The sequence below is a fragment of the Amblyomma americanum genome, chromosome 5 (genome assembly GCF_052857255.1).
Source record: "Amblyomma americanum isolate KBUSLIRL-KWMA chromosome 5, ASM5285725v1, whole genome shotgun sequence".
Taxonomy (NCBI): domain Eukaryota; kingdom Metazoa; phylum Arthropoda; class Arachnida; order Ixodida; family Ixodidae; genus Amblyomma; species Amblyomma americanum.
The window spans coordinates 56,058,795-56,073,684 of NC_135501.1; the positions used below are offsets into that span (position 1 = coordinate 56,058,795).

Here is a 14,890-nt window from a genome sequence, read left to right on the forward strand (position 1 = left end):
ATGTTTATGAGAAGTGATTAGCCAGTTTCTCGCGGAAAAGGCGGCGATTGGAGCATGTTATTACGTTGTCGGGAAGGCCATTCCAGAGCACTATGGCGTCGGGAAAAAATGAACTGCTCATTGCGGAGGTGCGGGTTTTAATGCGTGCGATTGGGTTACTGTGGTTTAGGCGGGATGACGTACGTGGGGGTGGCTGCAGCAACAAATGTCTTGGTGAGCGATAAAAGAAAGAGTGAAAGAGGCATAGACGGGAAATAACACGGCGAGTTGCTAGTGTTTGAAGGCCGAGGGATCGTTTTAGTAATGTTACGCTGGTATTTCTTGAGTACTGCGATGTAATAAAACGGGCGGCGCGATTTTGAATGGCTTCAAGGTCTGAGATGAGATACGATTGTGATGGATGCCAGACAGATGACGCGTACTCCAATTTAGGACGTACGAATGTTATGTATGCCAACTTTTTTACTTCAGGTGATGCAGATTTCAGATTGCGCCGGAGAAAACCAAGTGTGCGTGATGCTTTGGAACAGATGGTCTGAATGTGTGTTGTCCATGACAGCGATGATGTTATGTGTACTCCTAGGTATTTATAAGATGATGTTCTCGTGACGGCGACCGATTTTATGTTGTAAGTGCTATCAATAACTGTGTTTTTGCGGGAGAATGATATGGATTGGCATTTATTTAGATTAAGAGGCATGTGCCATCTGTCACACCACGCTGAGATAGTGGTTAGATCCTGTTGAAGAGCGGCAATGGCGCTAGCACCGTGGATGGGGCTGTAAATTACGCAGTCATCTGCGAATAAACGTAGCGTTGATTTTATGTTGATCGGTAGGTCATTGATGTAGATGAGGAATAAAAGAGGTGATAAGCCTGCACCTTGAGGTACGCCGGATGTTACGTCGGAAAAAGCTGAGGGACAGTTATTAACACAGGTGAACTGCTTACGTCCTTTAAGGAACTGCTCTAGCCAGGAGAGCAAAGTTTGTGGAATGCCGAGCGATGACAACTTAAAAAGAAGAAGATTATGGGAAACACGATCAAATGCTTTTGAGAAGTCGAGAAAGATAGCGTCGATCTGGACAAGGTTATCTAAGTATTGTAGAATGTCGTGGGTGAATTCGGCGAGCTGGGTCTCACATGACAGCTGCTTCCGGAAGCCGTGTTGATTCGGATAGAAAAAGTTAATTGATTCTAGGTGGGTCATAAGATTGAAAAAATAATGTGCTCAAGTAGTTTAGACGGTATACTAGTGAGGGAAATGGGACGATAGTTGTTAGGGCACGTGCGGTCATCCGCTTTAAATATGGGTGTAATTTGAGCTTTTTCCCAATCGTCAGGGACAACCCCGGTATCTAAGGATTGCGTAAAAATTAGATGCAGTACCTGGCTAGACAATGAAATGGTATTTTTTAGTAGCTTACTGTTAATTTGATCGCAGCCGGCAGATGTAGATATTTTCAGTGAGGCAATAAGCTTTGATACACAATCAGGGTTAATTTCGATTTTAGGCATTTCTGAGAGTGAGATTTCTGGAATGTGTTCATCAGCAGTAACGTTAGCAGCGGAAAAAACTGACGTAAGGTAATTGTTGAGCGCGGTCGCACAGTCATCGCTTTTGATTGGTTCTCCATCAGCATCTAGGAGTTGTACATGGCGATCTTGTGGTTTATTAGATAGCATGCGGCAGAATTTGTTGGGGTTAGAGTGAAGGATTGATAGTAAATCTTGAGAGTAAAACTTATCTTTAGCACTTGTCAGTTCTGTGGTATACTGTTGGGCGCACAAGCGATATTTTTCCCATGCTAAGTGACTATTTTGAAGTTTTGCTGTTCGATACAGGCGCTTCTTTTTGCCAAGGAGAGACTTGAAGCGTTTGTTAAACCATTGATTCTTGGTATCTGATTTAATAAGTAGTGTTGGAACGTGCTTACTTTCCAAATGTAGTAGGGTGTCTTTGTACAAATTCCAGCTCGAGTTAGGTGTGCGATTTAGATAAGTGCAACGAAAGTTGTCGAAAAATTTTTCAAGATCATTGTTCATAGCATCAAAATCAGCCCTTTTGTAGTCTTTTATCAGTTTGCTGGTTGGTGATTTCTTCTTTAAAAGTATCGTCATAGAGATGTGAACAAGGTTGTGGTCGCTTAATCCAGGAAGGACAGTAATCAGAATCAGAATATATTTATTTAACATCATGGCGATGTTGGGTGCACCGGCAAAAAGCCAGTGGCAAGGCTTGACGAGGCCGGCGCACCCTACAGAAGCTTGGCAGTGATATACTTGTTCACGTTAATAAAACAAACGAAAGAAACAATACGAGGGCACTTTCAACAAAAAAAATGTACAAACATACAGGACATATAACAGTTTTTGGCATTATTTAGCTATCTATTTATAAGGATTTCTTATTTAATAAATGTGGGAGAGTGAAGTTCAACATTTGATACCCGTAATTTGTGCGGGTCTTAGGTACAAACCAATTCAAAACTATTCGAGTAGAGTATTTAGACTCTTTGTATTTCAGTGGATTTTACGTCGTCCGGGTGACTTGTGAGCAAAAGATCTAGGATGTTGTCTCCTCTCGTTGGGCTTGCTATCACTTGTTGAAGGTTAAAGTCAAGGGTTAGTTCTAGAAAAAGTTTCTGTTCGTTTGCAGGTGTCGAACTTAGTGTCGAGAGCAATGACCAGTTAATTTGTGGGTAATTGAAATCACCAAACAGAAATATGGGTGCTTTGGGATACTCATTCCTCATAATCGTTAATTCATGGCGTAGGGAATCGGGGAATGATACGTGACTGTCTGGGGGTCTATAGCAGACACCGAACACTAGCTTTCCGGAGGCGAGATAGCGCCGAGATAGCGCACGCGGAAAGTTCGGTCACTTCGTGTCACTACCTGGCGCAAAACAGACGGGACGTCAAGCCCGTCTGTTCGAGAAATGCACAGAGGCGCCCGTATTCCAAGTCATCATTTGAAGCCTATATAGTCCGTGGTCCTTGCTTGCATTCCCACATAGCGCGCGGTGGAATTTCAATGCAGCTCAGTGCATTTTGAACTTCATTCTGACCTATGGACCAGGTCGATGCTTCCTGTGGCGCAAGTTGTCAGTGCGGAAAGAGCAGATAAGAGCCACGTAATAAACTGAAGCATTCGGTAAGCTGAGCAAAGCGAATAAAACAATAACAAAAACAACAACAACAACAAAACTCGCTGCACACCGAGTTGTTGAAGCGCCAGTCACGTTGCTATCTGCTCTTTTTCTTATGGGTTCTAGCTAACCTAAACAGTCATCACTGAATCTTGGTTCCCCACCTGCTTTAGGGCTCCAAGGAGCAGTTCAGTTGGTGCAATAGCCCGTACCACTATCAAGTTGCTTTGACTCGCGATGCCTTGTGAACTGCCTCCTCCTTTTCTTAACGCATTAAGCGGAAGGCGAGAGAAGCGTACGAATCGTGCCTCTCTAGGCTGCTACCCCACGTATGGAAATAGTGCTTCCAAATTTTATGGTTGAAATTCATGGTTTCTCTTTGATTATTTTGTTTTTGACACACTACGTTGATTCCCAGGCGGAAAACATGTTTCTCGCCCTCTCCTACCGAAGACAACGACCTACCGGGCCAGCTTATAAAAGCTGCGGTAGTACCCATCGGCGTGCTTGTTTCTCAGCTGGTGGCGCACAAACTGCGTCCCACTTCTTTCAGTATGGTTTGGCTGAAAGTGGGCTTCGGCCTGTTACTGTTTGCGCTGGCATCCGCCGTGCCTTCAGGGAACCGCCGGCGCGATCCGGCGGATCTTTTCAAGGTGAGCTCACACACAACTTTTTAAAGTTGTCGACTTTCAACCCGACAGCAGGCACTGTCTCTCGTAACTGTATTTCACTTGTGCGCGGGAGCTCCATCTGAATCTTAGTTCAAGAACTATGTTTTGATTTAATCGTGGTGCAATATCAAGAATGGCTCGAAAAATAAGGAATTTTTTTTTTGGGGGGGGGAGCGTGCGGTCAAGAAACCAATAGAGAATTAAAGAAACAGAAAATAAACGATATGGAACAATGATACGGTCACAAAAAAATGTGTGTCTGTTGTCTGTTAGCATCGTAACAATTATTACGATTGCCCTTTTAGGAACGGACACGGAACTTGTATTGGCATCGATGAATTAATTCATTGCGTGATGAATGCGAACATGAGGTCGAGGCAGAAAGATGGGCAAGTAGTAGTGGATTTAACTGCTGTGCTGGCATTGTCTTGATACAGTCTCACACGATTTGAAGGTGATCACTTCAGGGCCTAACGTATAATTCCGACTAGTCAATAGTCAACACAGTCAATTTTCTTAAGAATGCTGCAACAAATATATGAGCTTGCATAGCCGAAGGATTCCTCAATATCGCGCCGTTTCGCGAGCTAGCCAACATAGCCAATACGAATGGGGTCATATGCAGGGCAAGAACTGGGAACATTAAGGAGCTTTTTCTTCCAGCCAACAGGAATGCGAAATTCCTCTTCCCACAAGATACAAACTTACCATATATATATATATATATATATATATATATATATATATATATATATATATATATATATATATATATATATATATATATAGTGGTTAAATAAAGTCCCAGCAAACAACTTGCGCTATTGAATGATGTGGACGTTTAATGCTAAGAAAAGTCAATGTCATTTAGCGCTATGAAGAGCAGAGCTGTCGTCGAACATAGTATGAACGCCAGTAAAGCATAGTTGCGAATTATTATTCATGCATCTCTATGTGTTGGAAGAGGTCCATAGTAAAGACGACGTGGATGGAACGTTTTCCAGATGTGCTTGTTAATTTTCTTGTCAGTGCTCGGAACAAAAGTGCGTGTGTGTGTGTGTATGGACCCTCATCAGGTCACAGAATACATAAGTGAAGAAATGTGTGAAATGATAACCGTTGGGTCTAATGGGTCACGAGAAGATTAAGTCATTTGCTACACTACAGGCGGGTAAAAACAAGGCCGAAAGCAAACGAGATAGTCAGAGGGATTGCACAGTTGTGATGATCGCCAAGCTCGTGTCTAACAAGGCAAAAATGATGGCAGCTGCTTTCTGCTGCCAACATTGTTTTTAATCGTCTGTAGCAGAGGTTTAGCGAATTTCGCTGTTTTTATAAATTGTCATTGCATGACGAAAACTTTCTCGTCCGTCGCTCAGTGTGAAGAAACAGTTCTATATAACCCTGACTGGCAGCTTTTGGTGAGGAGTTGGATGCCTTTATGCCGCCATTATTAATTTTGAGGCCACGAATCTTCCTACATATATGATTCTTAACGTAACGAAAATCATAAAATTTTCTTCAATCGCACATCATCAAGAGACGCACTGAGAAACTACCCCTACCAAAACTTCATCGTCATCATCATGAAGTTGTGATGCTGATGAAATGAGCATGCTGCACATGTCATGCACAGCTCTGACACATTCACTCCGTTCTTTCCTCTTCAATGGCAGCTATACACGGCATTTCCAAACGCCGTAGCCATCTTCACGTCAAGCAACCACTCCTCTTTCAAGTGCCTTACCGCAACGCGCAGAGCCTTCGATCCGAAGGCCAAGACTGCCACCTACGTCTGGCACTTCAAGGGTCACAGTGGACATAAGAGGTGGGTCAAGGCGAATCGTGTCACCTCCGAACGCTAGTGCGTTTTGACAGTAAATAAAAAATAATCTACAATGTGTCATGCCTTGACTAAACTAAGGTACGACACCAAAAGTGAAGCCACCGGTTCTCATACTTATGTGTCACAACTTCAAGTACTAATAATTTCGCCGTGGGCACTTATAACAAAAGGTATAAAAAACAGAAGACAATGCCAGAGAGAGATCTGCCTCTTGGGAAAAAAAGCATCGCAAAGGCGATGATCGCAGCAAGAACAGACACCACAAGCGCTGGCTCACTACTGATCATTGATTCACGAAATGCAGAATAAGTACATACTCACAAAAGGAACACAAGGGAGCAATTCAATCAGGTGCATCTAGATATGAAAACTCCCTTTCACTCAAGACAACTCATGGTTTACTAACACATGTGTGCTCCTTTTTACAATATCATAGGCCTCTGACACTTACTTCGTTAACTGATTATGATGCCGAAGCGAAATTGTGGATTGGTCAAGAAAAGTCTCACACCCACGACATTCACTGCAGTGTTTTGCTAGATTTGAATAAGAAGGATTTTTCAAAGATAGCTTATGCTTATGCAACCTATTTTCCGGCCTGAAAAAAGCTGGCAGAACCTGTGCTATGGTGGGCACAGGCTCTGGAAGCGATGCGCGTGGCAGGGCTAGGATAGGGTGGAGCGACCCATGTAAACGAGTACGTAACTTGTGTGAAAGCGGTGGTCTACAAATTCCGCTCCCCTGTGGTAGTTCGGATATCAGACAAACTCATCATCATCATCATCATCATCAGCCCTACTACACCCACTGCAGGGCAAAGGCCTCTCCCATGTCTCTCCAATTAACCCTATCCTTTGCCAGCTGCATCCACCCTTTGCCTGCAAACTTCTTAATCTCATCCGCCCATCTAACCTTCTGCCGCCCCCTGCTACGCTTACTTTCTCTTGGAACCCACTCCGTTACCCTTAAAGACCAGCGGTTATCTTGCCTTCGCATTACATGCCCTGCCCAAGCCCATTTCTTTCTCTTGATTTCGACTAGGATGTCATTAACCCGTGTTTGTTCCCTCACCCACTCTGCCCGCTTCCGATCTCTTAACGTTACACCTATCATTTTTCTTTCCATGGCTCGCTGCGTTGTCCTTAACTTAAGCTGAACTCTTTTCGTTAGCCTCCACGTTTCTGCCCCGTAGGTGAGTACCGGTAAGATTATGCTGTTGTACACTTTCCTCTTGAGGGAAATTGGTAAACTGCCACTCATGATCTGCGAGAATTTGCCATATGCGCTCCACCCCATTCTTATCCTTCTAGTTATCTCCCTCTCATGATCCGGATCAGCTGTCACTACCTGCCCTAAGTAGACGTATTCCGGCACAATTTCTAGGCTCTCGCTGCCAATTGTGAACTGTTGTTCCCTTGCTAGGCTGTTGAACATTACCTTGGTTTTCTGCATGTTAATTTTTAGACCCATCGATCTGCTCTGCCTGTCTAACTCGCTGATCATGATTTGCAGTTCACCTCCTGAGTGACTCAGCAAGGCAATGTCATCAGCAAATCTCAGATTATTTAGGTATTCTCCATTTATTCTTATTCCCAACTGTTCCCAATTCAGGCCTCGAAATACCTCCTGCAAACATGCGGTGAACAGCATTGGCGAGATCGTGTCTCCTTGCCTGACGCCCTTCCTTATTGGAATTTTATTGCTGACTTTATGGAGGACTATAGTAGCTGTGCAGTTGCTATATATATCTTCCAGTATTTTGACATAAGGCTCTTCTACCCCCTGATTACGCAATGCCTGTATGACTGCTGAGGTTTCCACTGAGTCGAATGCTTTCTCGTAATCAATGAAAGCTATATATAGAGGTTGGTTATATTCTGCGCATTTCTCTATCACCTGATTGATGGTGTGAATATGATCTATTGTAGAATATCCTTTACGAAAGCCTGCCTGATCATTTGGTTGATTAAAGTCTAACGTTGCCCTGACTCTATTAGCGATTACCTTAGTAAATACTTTGTAGGCAACGGATAGTAAGCTGATCGGCCTGTAATTTTTCAAGTCCTTGGCGTCTCCCTTCTTATGAATTAAGATAATGTTTGCATTCTTCCAAGCTTCTGGTACAGTCGAGGTCATAAGGCATTGCGTATACAGGGTGGCTAGTTTTTCTAGCACGATGTCCCCTCCATCCTTCAACAGATCTGCTGTTACCTGATCTTCCCCAGCTGCTTTTCCCCTTTTCATTGCTTCTAAGGCTTTCTTTACTTCATCTTTCGTTACTGGCGGGATGACGCATTGCTGTGCACTGCTGTCTTTCTCATTAGCGTTCTGATTACATTGGCTACTGTACAGGTCTGTGTAGAACTCTTCGGCTATGTTAACTATCTTATCCATATTGCTAATGACATTGCCCTGCTTGTCTCTTAATGCATACATCTGGTTTTTACCTATGCCTAGTTTCCTCTTCACTGTTTTTAGGCTACCTCCGTTCTTTAGAGCATGCTCGATTCTCTCCATATTAAACTTCCTTATGTCGGCTACCTTGCGCTTATTTATTAACTTTGATAGCTCCGTTAGTTCTATTCTATCGGTAGTGTTAGATGCCTTCATGTTTTGGCGCTTCTTAATCAGATCTTTCGTCACCTGAGATAGCTTCCCGGTATCTTTTCGAACTGTCCTACCGCCTACTTCTACTGCGCACTCCGTAATTATTGATGTCAGGTTATCGTGCATTGAATGAACATCAAGATCATCTTCCTCAGTTAAAGCCGAATATCTGTTTTGCAGCGCTATCCTAAACTCCTGTGCTTTCCCTCTTACGGCTAACTCGTTAATGGTCTTCTTCTTCGCTAGCTTCTTCCGTTCCCTCTTCAAGTCTAGGCTAATTCTAGACCTTACCATTCTATGGTCGCTGCAACGCACCCTTCCGAGGACGGCCACATCCTGAATGATGCCAGGTTTAGCGCATAGTATGAAGTCTATTTCATTTTTAATCTCACCATTGGGGCTCTTCCAGGTCCACTTCCTGTTTTCTCGTTTGCGGAAGAAGGTATTCATGATCCGTAAATTATTTCTATCCGCAAATTCGACTAATAACTCTCCCCTGCTATTTCTAGAGCCTATCCCATAGTCACCTACCGCGTGGTCGTCAGCCTGCTTCTTGCCCACCTTCGCATTGAAGTCGCCCATCAGTACAGTGTACTGCGATTTTACTCTATTCATTGCTGATTCTACGTCCTCATAGAAGCTTTCAACGGTCTGGTCATCATGGCTGGATGTGGGTGCGTAGGCCTGCACCACTTTCAGCTTGTACCTCCTATTCAGCCTAATTGCTATAGCTGCTACCCTCTCGTTAATACTGTAGAACTCCTCTACGTTGCCAGCTATATCCTTATTAATGAGGAAACCCACACCTAGTTCTCGTCTACCCTCTAACCCGCGATAGCACAGTATGTGTCCGTCCTTTAGTACTGTATACGCCTCACCTGTCCTCCTAACTTCGCTAAGCCCTATCACATCCCATTTAATTCCCGCTAGTTCCTCGAAGAGCACTGCTAGGCTAGCCTCACTAGCTAAAGTTCTAGCGTTAAACGTTGCCAGGTTCAGATTCCAATGGCGGCCTGTCCGGAGCCAGAGATTCTTAGCACCCTCCGCTGCGTCACAGGTCTGACCGCCGCCGTGGTCAGTTGCTCTGCAGCCGCTGGGGACTGAGGGCCGAGGGTTAATTGGTTTGATCATAGAAGGTTTGATCAGACAAACTGGCTGATGCTTATATTTACGAATGCTGGAACATAAGCTATATATCAGAAAACGCCTTCTTCAATTCTAGTGAAGCACTGCACTGAATGAAATGGGTGTGAGCGTTATTATTACCACAAAGCAGAATTCTATTTCGGCATACTAAACAATTAACAAGGGGGGTGTCAGAGGCCTGTTATATCTGTAAGAACGAGCACACAAGTGTTAGTGACCCACCAGTGGTCCTGCATGTAAAAGAGTCTTCATATCTAGACGCGCCTTGTTGATTTTTTTTCTCTTTTGTTGTTTTGTATCTACTTATTGCGTTTCGTGAGTAAACGATCAGTTGCGAGTTAGTGCCTGTGGTGTCCGTTCTTTCTACGTCCGTCGTCTTTTGCGCTGCGTTTTTTCAAGTTGCTGCACCAACTAGCTCAAATGTCACTATTGCTCCAGACATATGCCTCTTAGCACGTGTAAAATAGACGGACACAGTTGAATCAATACCTCAATAGATCAGTCAGTCAGTCCGTCACGGTGGGTTGGTCGGTCAGTCAGTCAGTCAGTCAGTCAGTCAGTCAGTCAGTCAGTCAGTCAGTCAGTCAGTCAGTCAGTCAGTCAGTCAGTCAGTCAGTCAGTCAGTCAGTCAGTCAGTCAGTCAGTCAGTCAGTCAGTCAGTCAGTCAGTCAGTCAGTCGATAGGTCGGTCCAGCAATCAATCAATCAATCAATCAATCAATCAATCAATCAATCAATCTTATCTCAGTGCAGTTCTCTTGAGATGGCCACAAAAGTCTAATGATGCTTGATGACGCCGTGGTCCCCTTCCGTTTGATACAGCACTCAACATGAAATGCAATAAGGCGTATATTACACTTCACTGATAAAAGGACCATCCCTTAGGCAGATAGTGCTTCCATTTTATGGATGTCATCTTCCACAGGAACCGATATTTGCATTCAGGCGGCCGCATATATAACTTCGGCTTCCGAAAAGGCGCCCATAATGTGTACGCTTTTGTGAGCTGATAATTTTGGATATATTTCATGTTCCTTGTATACCTTCAAATACATCAAGTGTACTCTGGCCAGACATGGGCGAATTTAAAGAAATAGAACAAAATATAGACACACTTGGAGTGCATCCGATTCACTGCTCATAAAAAGCATTGGATTAAAGGGTTGAGCTTTGGTAAATTTCCAACAGCACCTTGACGCAAAGAAGAGATATATTTCGAGAAAGTCCCTGACAAGGGACTTTTCCTCTTTTTTGTTCCTCAAAATTCTTCTCTAATACTGCTTGTTTCTTTTTTAGGCTATGTCCTCTTTTATTTCCGCTCTGAAGTAGTTAATTCTTCCCATCACTCTTTTTTTTGTTCCTTGGAGAGTGCAGTCGTTACGTGGGAAACTGTACCTTTGAAGCCAGAGCCATGTTTGCCGTAGTGATTTCTCTTGTGCATAACACTGACAAGTAATCAAGAAATATTCATGTTTTCTAAACACTGCATGTACCCACAGCACTTTTCACTCAATCTTGCACTTACTTCGCTGCATCTCGATGAAAGCAAAGTGCACGCTTTTTTATTATTTTGGGCAAACAGGAAACAGCTTCAAAGCTGGAACTTTTATTCAGCTCGAAGTTTAGCGTACGGTGTCGTGCTTCCTTCTTGCTTTCAGCGCCGTTACTATGCAAAGTGTTGTGTCCAAACATCATTCATTTATTTATGTTGTTTGGGCATATAGTGTGTATATGAAGGCCACCGACTGTCCGGTTTTCCATCGAAGTTCTTCTTTGCAGGAAGGACGTCAGCTTCCACTTATTCCGTGAAGATACTCCAGGCCAAGACACATACTACTTGAATGACGGTGATTCGGTTTCATCTCTGAAATAACTTCTCAGTTTTATAGACTACCTGCCTGTATTCCTTGTGACATGGGGGTAGTTTAAATCAAAGCAGCAATTGCTGCTACGATCTTAATATTGCAGTTCTTGTAATTAGGGTTATCGGCATGATATTAGAATCAGTTTGCATGTCTTGTTAAAGTTTGAAATAGAGAGTAGTCGTACTCGCAGTTAACAAAACTATGATACCTTGCTTCAATACTTTACGCACTTCATCAATTGCGTACCAGCTGCGGTGGCTAAGTTGTTAGGGCGCTCGGCTACTGATCCGGAGTTCCCGGATTCGAACCCGACCGTGGTGGCAGCGTTTTGATGGAGGCGCAACGCTAATGCGCCCGTGTGCTGTGCGATGTCAGTGCACGTTAAAGATTCCCTGGTGGTAGAAATTATTCCGGAGCCCTCCACTACGGCACCTCTTTCGTCCTTTCTCCTTCTACTCCGTCCTTTATCCCTTCCCTTACGGCGCGGTTCAGGTGACTGCCGAGATGTGAGAAAAATATGCGCCATTTCCTTTCCCCAAAACCAATTTTCTTCATAAATTATTGATCGCTAATTGCTGCCAAAGAGGTCTTTTTAAATACCCTAAAAATCATTAAAAAAAACTTGGAATGATGAGCACCCTACTCATTATGGTTACGAGGATTGCTGGTCACTGGCCAAAGTCAAAAGATGAAAAGACGTTTCGGGAGCACTACGGCTTTCTTTTTCACTGTGAAGCAATCGGCGCATGGATTCGTTCTTTTGTAGCACCCAGTAGCGTTTTTAATGATTTAGCATAGATAGGATGTAGAGTTCCGCAGTTCCTATTTACTGCGTTAGACGATGTCTGTACGATAAGGGAGTCAAGATTCTGCCGTGCTGATGTGTTATTTTCTGTTGTCAATATCTTTGCTTGATCCCAGTTAATCTCGTGGCTGGATTCTTGCACATGCTGGGCGATCGCGCTAGCCCTAACCACTTTCCAGCCGCGACCAAAATTATTTGTAAGGTACGTGGACGACTCTTTCTGTGTCCTAGAGCACAGGCACATGGCCCTTTTTCTACACCACCTGAACGCCATTGAACCCTCAATCATATTAACCGACGGCTGCCTCCCCTTCCTGGACACCAACGTAACCAGCGCTGCTACTGGCCTTATATATAGTGTTTACCGCAAACCTACGCACTCTGTAAGATACATTTCAGTTCTGTTCACCCAGTCACTCACAAACGGTCTGTGGTTGTCTCCCTGATCAACCGTGCCAGACAGGTCTGCAGTCAAGATGCCCATCTAAAGAGCGAAATGAAAAGAATAGAGTCCGATCTGCGAAGAAACGGCTACCCTCTTTCCTTCATCAGGAACACCGAAAGAAGAATGCCAGCGAATCAGCCTGCCTCTGAAGAAATCGAGAGCACGGAAAAACCAAAAGAAAAAAGAGCTGCTGTCCCATACGTAGCGGGAATTAGCGAAGCGCTTGCACGTATTTTCCGCAAGCACGGCGTCAATATCGCGCACGTCCCCGCTGGCAAGGTGCGAACAGAACTGGTGAATGTGAAGGACAAGCTCCCTCGTGAAAGATTTCCGGGTGTTGTGTATGAGATTGACTGCGCCGATTGCTCATCAACATATATCGGTGAAACAAAGGACTTCAGGAGACGTCTGAGAGAGCACCAGAACGACGTCCGAAACCAGAAAGCAGCATCTAACGCCATCGCCGAGCATGGGCAAGTATCCGGCCACGAGATTAACTGGGATGAAGTAAATATATTGACAACAAAAAAGAACACATCAGCACGGCAGAATCTTGACTCCCTTACCTTATCAAACAGACATCGTCTAATACACTAAACAGGAACGACGAAACTATACATCCTATCTATGCTAAATCAATAAAAAAAACGCTACTGGGTGCTACAAAACAATGGACACGTGCGCCAATTGCTTCATAGTGAACAAGGAAGCCGTAGTGCTCCCGAAACGTCTTTTAATCTTATGAATTTGGCCAGTGACCAGCAATCCTGATCAGCGTGATTCCTGACCAGACGGTATGCCGTAAAACCCTCGACTACATCATTATGGCTCCGCCACGAATATGTGATAAAAAATAATGAATGACAACAGAATAATCAGTGATAAATTCTGCTTTCTCATGCTGCTGTTTCCCTTTTATATGCGTGGCTAACATTTTTCTGCTTTCCAGATAAATCACGGGAATACACAGTCATCTACGAATACACTGACTACAAGACTTGCGTGGTGCTCAAACTTCCCTACGAAAATCATGACCGTAAGCCTCTGATTGTTATTACCTCTAGAATTTCGGAGATCCTTGGAGCTAATTATTTACGAAATTATTACAACACTGCTGGCGCCTTGGGCAAAGAAACAATAATTTATTTAATAATGTTAGCTTGCGCAAAAAAGTCGGCATTTTGTAATTTTTTGTATAGTGCTTTTAGTACTCGTCTAATTATTACGGGATAACCATGAAAAAGCGGACCAGCAAAGAAAAAGTGGCCTGAAAAGTTTAACACATCTAAAAAGACGAACAGGAGAATGCACATGTTTGGCATAATTTTTTAATCGCCCTTTGTGTAACCGCTTACAACTTGTTGCGCAAGCACCGCAGTTGCCACAGGTTTTTACCTGAAGTGGTGAGTTTTTCGAATAAACTTTCGATAAAAAGAAGGATGAAAACGGCTGTACTGACATTTTAGTTATGGTTGTGAGAGCTTCTGACCAACACACTTTGTGTTAACGAAGACCAGAAGCAGCTGAAAATTCTGCAGACTGGTGAGGACTGGTAAGGAAATTAGACTGGTAAAGAAAAATGAAAGGAAAGAAGGCAGACTGGCAAGGGATAACAGCCTGGTAAGGAAAGACACCTTGCTCTAAAAAAATTCCTTTGAACAGAGGATTTAATTAACTAAAAGGCATCAGAATGAAAGCGCAAACCAGGCACTAGGATGTGCTACCAAACTTTTAAAAACATGTAAGTATCAGTTTCATTGGAGTAAAATAACCTTAGAGAAAGCTGCCCGGGTCTAAATGTGAAGAAGATCGGTTAACTTTATGTTTATTCTTTTCAGATTGCATGCTGTGGGTGAGACGATCCGTGATCAACAACGTTCCGAAAGACTGCCTCGAAAACTACGAAGATATATGCGACGTAAGAGTCCCGCTAAATGACAAGAACCTCTGCAAGGACGATGACGAATAAAATTCAGCCCATCCGATCAGTGGCTGATATTTTACAAAGTTCGGCTCTCGTTGAAATTTTGTGTCTTCCTTTAAGCGTGAAAGTTTCATGACTGATGTCCTCAAATACAGCAAAAAAATCCGGCGTAAGAAGTTTTAAGAGATGCGCCACACAACAGAGTTCACGACATCTTCACTCGAATTATGTCATTTACTGCCAGTAGTGAACAAATATTAATGTCCGCTTTTAGCCGACGTAGTGAGCGGGACCAGTTTTTTCTGTTAGCACCGCACCCATTTATTTAGATTTATAGATCATTAATGCAATATTATTATGCGGTTATTCAGACTAAAAAGTTTTCTATTTCCCTGTTATCCATGCATGCAGCACGTTGGCTGCGAAACAA

At 43.5% G+C, this 14,890-nt stretch overlaps 1 protein-coding gene across 1 annotated transcript; it reads left to right on the plus strand.

Annotated features, from left to right (window-relative positions):
- Window positions 1-3,706: 3,706 nt before the first annotated feature.
- Window positions 3,707-14,505, plus strand: LOC144133626 (uncharacterized). The gene is made up of 5 exons (XM_077666806.1): window positions 3,707-3,805; window positions 5,500-5,651; window positions 11,201-11,268; window positions 13,486-13,572; window positions 14,375-14,505. The coding sequence occupies exons 1-5, from the start codon at window positions 3,707-3,709 to the stop codon at window positions 14,503-14,505; spliced, it is 537 nt and encodes a 178-aa protein (XP_077522932.1).
- The last annotated feature ends 385 nt before the right edge of the window (window positions 14,506-14,890 follow it).